Source organism: Austrofundulus limnaeus, unplaced genomic scaffold, assembly GCF_001266775.1.
Source record: "Austrofundulus limnaeus strain Quisiro unplaced genomic scaffold, Austrofundulus_limnaeus-1.0 Scaffold82, whole genome shotgun sequence".
NCBI classification, from domain to species: Eukaryota; Metazoa; Chordata; class Actinopteri; order Cyprinodontiformes; family Rivulidae; genus Austrofundulus; species Austrofundulus limnaeus.
Genome location: NW_013952484.1, coordinates 1,521,467 through 1,530,779, shown reverse-complemented (window position 1 = coordinate 1,530,779; position 9,313 = coordinate 1,521,467). Strand labels below are relative to the sequence as shown.

The following is a 9,313-nucleotide window of genomic DNA, read 5'->3' as shown; positions in this document are numbered from 1 at the left end:
GTTTCTAAGGTTCTTCATCTAAACATTAAAAAAGTTGTTAAACATCTGAGTGGCGCACTACTGCTACTAGTGGTGAGGAAGTGTATTGCACTTTATTCAAAATCAAWGCGGTCCCGCGGCCCTCTGCGGCCCAAAGTTAAAAACTGTTGTTCTTTTGAGGCCCTCAAGGTGGCGCTCACGTCCCACAATTGGGCCGCGGCCCATGGGTTAAGAATCTCTGAAATAAAGCACAGTGTTTTCCAAYGCCTGAATGTTAATTCTCCTAATAAGCATCGTGACAGACGTCTCAGCCATTGCTGCAGAAAATTTGTGCAGATTTTTGGTTTTAATTTGGGTTAATAATGTGCTCCCAACACATGCTGTTGCTCCTTCCTGTTAGTCTAAATCTGTTTACTGTGACTGTGAGCTCATAAAGTATCCAGTGTTCCAAAAACCCTTCTGCGCTCTAAAACAGCTTAAACAGTTTTCATTCTTGCGGGAATGTTGTCAACACGTTTTTGGAACGTCGCTGCATAGATTCATGGTGGGCAAACGAGGAAGCTGTTGGCCCAAAATCAGTTTTCCTGTCCATTCCAAGGATGTTGAAATGTTTTTTTTTTTTTGTGCCGTCCAGTTTGGGTTTTTCCTGCCAAACAGGAGGAGGATATAAAAACCTTGTTGGGCTTCTCTTTGTGCATCGGAGTATTGTCTTTTTAAAGCAAACACATGTGGACAAGGTCATCCTTTCTCTATGGTGCACCAGTTGGACTTTTTTCTCCCACTCAAATATTGACGTTTTATTTTCCAAATAAGGTGAAAACTATTTGAAGATAACACAATATGTAACATTAAAGGTGCATCAGGTGCAGCTGTACACAGTTGGCCTGCCAATTTAAATGTTTTGGTTCCAATTTCTTAGTCAGAATTTTAAAAAAGCTTCTTTACTCCATTCACAGTCTAGATTAAATTGAAAATGTTGATTGTGTGTTCCTATTAAAATATTTTCCACATATCTTTTTATAATAAAAAAAAGTTATAAAGGCTTTCTCTCTCACTGGAATTTTCTAACAATATATTTTAGGTTATTTGACAAAATAATTTGCGAACAGCTCAGTATGTTCCCATGAAAACAAAAAAATGACGATTAGGATTTTGGCCGATGCTGATTATTTTTTGTTATAGCTGCTGCTGTCAGGTGTTATAAGGTCACAATACACCTTCAATGTTCCAATCTTATTTTATTGAAAAACATTGAACAACACCCTTGAAACAATGCAAACTTGTATTAATTGGACAATAGCCCTCTCTCACAGCAAAGCAAAAGGGGACAGCGGCTGATTTTCAGAACTTTAAAGGATCTGCTTCTCATGTAAGTATCGTCCGACCGCCATTATCCTAAATTTAAGGAAATCAGCTGTCTGATTTATCAACTCATTACCATGTGGAAGAACCATACACAGTTAAAAAGTCCTAGCTCCTCCTCCTCATGCTGCAGTCAGGCTCCTGATTGTCAGCACCTGGAGTACCTGAACCCTAAAGAACAGAGTCAATAACAGAATAAAGTGAGATTTGGTAAGTTGTATTTTCGGTGCCACTATACTTTAATTACAAATACATTTCCCTGAGTGTGGCTTCAATTAAGAGGAAATAACCAGGCTGTATATGATTTATGCTGAGGAGCATTGTTGCAACTAAGAAATAATTAATCAAGCACAAATTTCATATGTTTTGTGCTAAGTTAATATAAGACTGGTGTACCAAGTAGCTGCACATTGTTTCTTAAGATGCAGTAAAACAACAACCCTTTAGTTATTTTAGTCTAAACCACTGTTCATGTGTGAAGTTTGCTTATTTATTTTTCCCCATAGAAAATTCACTCAACTCGTGTCTTTATTGGAAGTGTATAAACGGATCTCACTCCCTGCTGTAATTAATCCAAGCTGACACACACCTGCAGCTTGTCGTCACGTCCGACTTCCAGTCTTCTTCAGCTTTTCAACTTATTTTCAGGATCACACTCCCAACAGACCAGACGTGATTTAAATTTACATAAATGGTAAAATACTTGTGCGACTCTTGGGTCTTTTTATAATTTCTGCCAGATGGCAATATTTTACCTTTAATACTTCATGGAGTGAAGAGTTTGTGGAAACAGATAAAAGTAGAAGAAAATGGTCTTTTCTCAGCTTTGCTTATCTCTGTTCATTTTTACAAATGAGATCAATATTGACTTTGTAGGGAAAGTTTAAAGAGCAGTAATCATTTCTTCATGAGTTAAAGCTTTTTGCCAAGAAAAAAAAGATTTAGCTGGGTCACACACCCTTATCTTTAACTTATAAATTAATCCTTTAAAACAGATTATATCGTTAATTTGAGTGTTTAGAGATCGTTCACTACACTGAAAAGAACATTAATAAGAACATCAGAAAATATTTGAAACTTAGCCTCAATTGCTCTTTTTTGTCAGGGTTAACTCAAAGTAGATTTTACTACGATTTTATCGTCTGGTGTTAAATTAAAGACGAAATATAATTATATATTGGCAGTCTTAATCTGCAAAAAAGCTATTTTAATTCTTTTTCTTTAAAGTTCATGTAGTGCAACTATCTACAAATAACAGCTACACTTTCAGAAGCAAATAAAGGTTAGATCTGAACTAAACTGTTAACGCAGCTGAGTGAAACAGACTGGCAGAACCAGGCTGATAAACACTATCATGTCATATTCTGCTAAACGGACGCTGATCAGTACAGCAGAAATCTGTTCTTTCTGGTGCAAAGGAGATATTTCTGACAGCGTGATGGACACCGGAAGAGAGAGGGGAAAAAAGAGAGCGGAGTTGCACAGATTAAACGTATATTTGAAGCAAACAGACATAACGTTAAGCTTCACGCCTGCCAGCAAACAGCGAAAACTTATCACCGTCTCTGCTCCGAGGAGCGAGACTCCGTCCACAACCTTCTGAGCATAAACTGCTGAAGATGTGAGGATGAAGGAAAGACTGGAACTAAACAGAGTTCCTTTGTTCCTCAGCTGCTCCAAAATATTCTGTGTGCAGTCCTGGAGTAGAACCAAAGAAAATAAATCTTGCTTGTTTGATGTAAATTTCATGAAACTGGAAGAAAAAAAACTTTATTTTTTCACTTTTACCAGTAGAAAATCAAATCAAAACTGAATAAACATGATGGAATTTGAGTCCTTTATTTGTCACAGTTGTGATATTTTTACTGTTTTCTCCAGAATGAATACATTTTTCCTTTGTTCAAACTGATTTGTTTCAGTTTCATGTCTTTAAATTTACCACGTCGACAATAAGTAAAAAAAACTTGATTTCAGTGTTTGACAGTCACTTCTGTTCGACTCAGAGCAGCTATTCTACAAGATTATTCTTCTCATATTCATCTAACTGTTTGTTTTATCGACAAATTACTTCTTTATTTGGTTGTAAATTTTATTGGAGTGAAAATTTGGTGCGTCCAATTGACATTCCAAATAATGGGAATGTTTTTTTTTCTTTTAATAAGAGGTTATTTGTTTCATTTTAAATTCTAGGGCCGGTGTGTTTAGTGTCAATTTGTGGAATGAATATAAATGTTCATATAACAGCCCCCGTTTGTTTACCACCAGCTAGGACTTAGTGATGCATGTATCTAATAAAGGCAAATAAAGTTAAATAAAAGAAAAATAGAAAATGGCATGTCCGTAGAGAGGGACTTATTGGAAAACACACTTCTTTAGCGCTGCTGTTCTTTAGTTGCTGGTGATTTACTCAAGCTACCAATTCAAATGGTGTGGATTAGTCAGTAAGCCTGTTACACATGTCTGTCAGCTGTTGGGATTGTGTGTTTGTGTGTGTGTTAGCAGTGGTTGAATAAATTGCCTTGGATTTTCTCTCCTCCTWGTCCGACTCTTATGATAATTTGTTTGCCTGAATGACTGAAAGAGTTTCTGCAAATAAGGCTAATTAGCTAACACATTTTCTTCCACATAAACGATTATCCTGATTACACCCAGACGACAGAGCGAGGGAACGGATAAACTCCATACACAAAACAATAAGCAAGAATATAAACACCGTCCTTTCTAATGTTTGTCTTCTCTCTCTTTGTTTTGCTCTCTTATAGACGACATCAGGTGAAGAYGTGAGAGATTTCACCAAAGTGCTGAAGAACAAATTCAGGTCGAAGAAGTATTTCGCCAAACACCAACGACTTGGCTACCTGCCTGTTCAGACTGTTTTAGAGGGTGACAACATGGAAACGTAAGTATCATCACAACAACTCCAGTCAAAAAAAAGTTGCAATGTTTTTTTTATATCTGTCATCAGACAATAGCTGCGTTTCCATAGCAAATGTGCGCAAAACTTTGTCGATATTCTGTTAATGTCGATAAAACACAGTTTCGCAATTGCGGTGTTTTCATTAAGTAAGAAATGCTATTAAAGTCACGCGTGAATACGTTTTTTCTCATGATAAGTCATTAAAAACATGGCGGCAATGCATGTAAACACATAGCATGTTGCTACCACGACACTAGCGCTCATCATCGGCCATCAGAGGAGACGTCGGCATCTTATCGAGGCTATCATGGCTCCTTATACTTGGGAGTGGCTGCGTATGCAGCGTTTTTGGGAAATTGTAGTTGGTGAGTTTACTACTTTCTTTTACAACTTTGATGATTTCAGTACTACTTCTACTTCCTGTTGTTTTCTTCGTCGTCGTCTTTTTAGCCAGTAGAAACAGCCAATTGTTGATTACGTGACTCCCGTGATGCGAAAAAAGTGTTTCCATTGCAGTTTTGCGAAACACACCAATTTCGATACGGCCAAAAAACCAACTCTTCCTAGCACAAAAACCTTTTGTCGAAAAAAGGAAGCTTTTTCGAAATTGACGTGYTTCCATTGAGCAAATTTATTTTYGAAATTCTAATTTGCGCATTTTCATGGTCATTGGAAACGCAGCTAGGGAACGTTCATAACCTGTCTGCAAAACCCCACTTACTGTATAAAYATCTGGATCTTTCTTTTCAGTCATGTTTCAGTTAGAAGGTGATGAGGGAAAAAGGTACACATTCAGATTATGATGCTCCTTTTCATTGACTGCTGTACAGTGCTCTATTTTATTTCTGCAGACAAATACTCCATTGTTTTGGTCCACTGACTGTTTTACATTTAATTTAAATAAGAAGTAAACTAAAAACCAATATATTTTACTAATAAAAATAAAACAGTAATGACAATAAAAATCAGGTGAATACAGATATAACTAACACCCATAGAGTTAAATAACACTAGCATGAGCCCTGTGCATTTCCTATCCACTGTTAATGTCTGTGATGAGGAGCAAAAATGGCGACAGCTCACATTTGCCTTAGCAACAATTAGATTAACAGTAAACTCATCTGGATCTGTCAAAAAAATTTGTAGGATGTTTGTATAATGAATRTAATTGTTATCTATTAATTTCATTCAAAAGTTATGTAAAACATCTAGATACATACAAGGAAAATATACAATTTAAAATAATGATCTAAACCAGACCTGAAGTCAGTCAATAACTCAGATTTTTTTTAGTTAGTTGAAAAATTATGACATCAACGATTATTTCTTACCTGTCATAAATAATTATAGTAAATATTTACCAGTCGACACTTAGAAAATGTTCACTGCAGTGCTACGCTGTATAACAATATATGCTACAGAAAAAGGCAGTTTTATTTCACCATATCGTCGTATCGAGCCGCACGCTCGTATTCCTAAACAAAAGCAGCTATCTCCAGGAGGAAATTTGCTGTCAGTCAATCCAAGAGTTAATCCACAGACAGAATTCTGCTGACGTTAAAATCATAAGCACGCTGTACTCGCTTCTGCCCGAACCACCGGAGAGGAGGTTCTAAGACAGTGCGGCTGTGGAGCGCGCTTGGAGAGACGCATAGGACTGAGACCAAGCAGAGTCGAACCGTGTACAAGAGGGTCCGTGGAAATTGTGTGCYGAGGCTGTCACTGTTAGCAGTGAACACCAGAGGGTGCAAATTAASATCTTTCTTTGAGGTACCGAAGTYAGAATTGTGTTTCGGTCTGTGTACTACCTTTGATGTTTGCTCCGGTGCCATACTGGAACCCAGTTTTKGTACCCAACCCAACATCCACTTTGATGTAAACAGGATCAAATCTTCTAACTTGTGAAATGAAACGTTTTATGTTTCTCTTCTATTGGTACATCCACAGCACAAACAGCGTTCTGACATGTTTATATACGTTTTTAGCTTAAATCCACTCTAATATATTAATAATATTTTGATTCACATAATCATTTTTAGTTTCTAAAATTTTACATAAACAGCCCTTATTGTTCACTCTTTTGCCAAAATGTACAGTAATGCTAAATCCAGACTCTTGCCTGTTCTGCTTAGCGTCACCACTGCTACAGTAAATGGTCAAACTCACTCCTGCCATTCTATAGACCCTCATGYTTACACCAAACATAAAAATCAATATGTCATCTCTTATAGTTGTAAATAAAAGGCTACTTATGAACTGACTTTGAAGTTGCTATAAGACTGGTTGTACAGTTTCTCCAGTCCAATGGGACAAATACCAAACTCAGGGAGAAGTTAGACAGAAATCCCGTCTGCAGCAGCGCCCACATCCATTCAACTTTCAATCACTATAAATGCCAGTTGTAAATCCTTCTGTAAAATGGTTCAGCTTGACTTGTATCACACAGAAGCCCCGACAGAGCTCCTCATTTTCCCAAAGATTACATCTAAGCTGCAGATTTCTGCAAATGCTAGTCTGTGATGATAGTGTTCTTGAACCCTGTAGTTCTTATTTTTTTTAATTTGTAATTTTGTATTGGTTTAAAACACACCCCCAACTCGGCGCTCTCAGTGACTCACCGGTTCATTTCCGAAAGCTTTTGGCCCGACTTGAAGTTGCACACACCATCGCTGCTCAGCTGTACTTCACTGCCGCTTTGATTTTTACCTTCCTYATCCATCCTCCTCCTCACCTYCCACCTCTCCCCGCTCTCRCCTCCACTCCACTCTGAAAAATGGCTCCCGCAGAGCTGCCTTCCTGATAAATGTCTCTGAAGGGTAGAAAAATCAGCGCGCAAGATCTTGTCAAAATATAGTAGTGTGGAAGGGAGTGTTGGAGAAAATTTACYGCCRGTTAACGGCCATTTTCCAGCCTCTCGTGCTGCATCRGGGCTCTCCTCTGAACTGCGAGCGATTTGTGTGTCTCTAAAGGCTTCTGGACACAGAGGAAGTTATTTTGAAGAATTTGTGCTGCTTATGGGATTTCTATCCAACAAATGAGTGTTAGGAAGTTTTCTTATTGTCTCTTATTGTCCCAGCTTGGCAGCTTTTGTTTTTTAATAATAAAAAAACACCAACACTTCACTAAAATGTGTTTTCCTAACATATTTATGAAAACAAATACTTTTAAGGTAACTGTTAAAATTTTCTGCACAAATATGACATTATTAATGACTTTTTTCAGCACAAACATATTCATTAATTTAGGCTTTTGGTTTTCACTTTTAAACAATCGAAAGGCTTTATTTTCCTCCAAACCTTTCTAATTCATGGTCAGACTCTTAAAACCTAAAATCTTTATATTGGCGTTGCATCAAAAAAGAAAATTGACATACTTACTGAATGATTGCCCTCTCTAACAAACTAATCTGTGGCCTATCTCCTCTCATTTTCTAACATAATTTCTTTTTATTCCTCCTACTCTTGTTTTTCTTCTTGACAGAGAGCAAAACACCACCTACTCCCACCTCCCACTTCTGTTTCTGCTTCACGTCACACCAGATAGGATTTTATTTTATTTTTTCCTGGATTTGTCACCACCTATCTTTTTCTTTTGACTTTTTCTGAGAAAAAAAGTCAGAATTCTGAAATTAAAGTCAGAATTTATTTATTATTTCCAGGCGCCCCAATCTCCCTTTGTACATTTACTCTTTTAAAGATTTTACAAAAAAATGTTTGAATTTGTATTTAATTTATTATCTGATTCCTTTAGTCCAAGAAAAGGACAGACGATTTTTGATKAAATAAAACTTGTGGGTTTGTTTTACAACGTTTTGATTATGTGCTGCGGCCTTGAAAGGCAGGTTATAGTAGACTTTATTTGTGTGTCTGCGTTGGTTAGCAAAATATCCCTGAACCTTGATGATTTTATTGAAACTCACAGAAAGTGACCATTGGATGTGCTTCTTCCTGATTAAATTTTGGAGTCAACTTGATTGGCAAACACAAAAGTGGCTAAAAGTTTGTTGATTTTTACAGATATTGAGCTAAACTTTTGTGTGGTTGTAGCTCAGAGTCATTCTCAACTTTGAATGCAAACAGATGACAGAACGTTATTTTAAAAATTTGACCAAAGCGGCTTTAACACTCCCAGTTTTCAGAATCAGATTAAATGGATATGCTTCAAATAACCCCTAAAATATTTTTGTTCAGACACAAACATGTATAGTAGATGGACAGTGATGTGTATGTAAGAACACACTCATTTAGTTACAGATGTTTCTACCGTTTCCAGCTTTCTCCTAAACTGGCAGCATTTGCAGCTGGTTTTCACTGGCACCTGGAAGGAAAATGCGGAACGAGGAARGCAGGAAATAAAATAAGTGCTAACTGTAACAAAGTGACCACTACAGCACGATGGACCAAATTGATTTTCAGAAAGCTTTCAGGGCAGTTAGAGGAAGGAAAACCAGGAGAACAGTAAACCACACGCCGGGCGTTTTGACAAATCCACAGAGTGATGACAAAAGACATCGGCTCTTTTGGCAGTTTGTTCAGGTTTTCCTCAGTCAGCAGTTCCGCGCTGTCCAAAGTAACCCACAAGGAGCAGCAAACCCAGATCCCACTGCTGGAGTGTGATTTAAACAACCACTTTCTTGTCCCTCTGAACAGATTTAAAACCTGAATGGAAGTTTGTTATTACACAAATATTTCTTATATATTTTATTCTTGGACTGTGCTTGAATTTATCATTCTAATTTAGTCAGAATTAGGATTAGTTTATTTAATGAAAGGGACGTTTTTATCTATTTCTTATGGTTGTGAACTTTAGATCACCCTAGTTATTTCTCTAACTTTCCTTCCATGCTGAGGTGAAAACCATGTCCGAATATATTTCAGACAAATCCGACTGAAAGCAACTCTGTTCTGCCAAGACTTAAGAGTTTTTATGTCCTGATGCATCTCAGTAATTGCCAGTATCACTCCACCCCCTGTTAACAATAAGTGTTAATTAGGTGTCAACGATAGCCATGTGATGTGAGTATCAGTCACCTGGAGGCACGACATAAAAGCCTGA

At 37.3% G+C, this 9,313-nt stretch overlaps 1 protein-coding gene across 1 annotated transcript in view; it reads left to right on the top strand.

The window, feature by feature from the left end:
* The window catches only part of utrn (utrophin), a gene marked incomplete in the record, with an annotated part of 237,438 nt that overhangs the window by 197,378 nt on the left and 30,747 nt on the right, over positions 1-9,313 (top strand). The window contains 1 exon segment of the mRNA XM_014011589.1: positions 4,104-4,240. Within this exon segment, the coding sequence (XP_013867043.1) occupies positions 4,104-4,240 (137 nt within the window).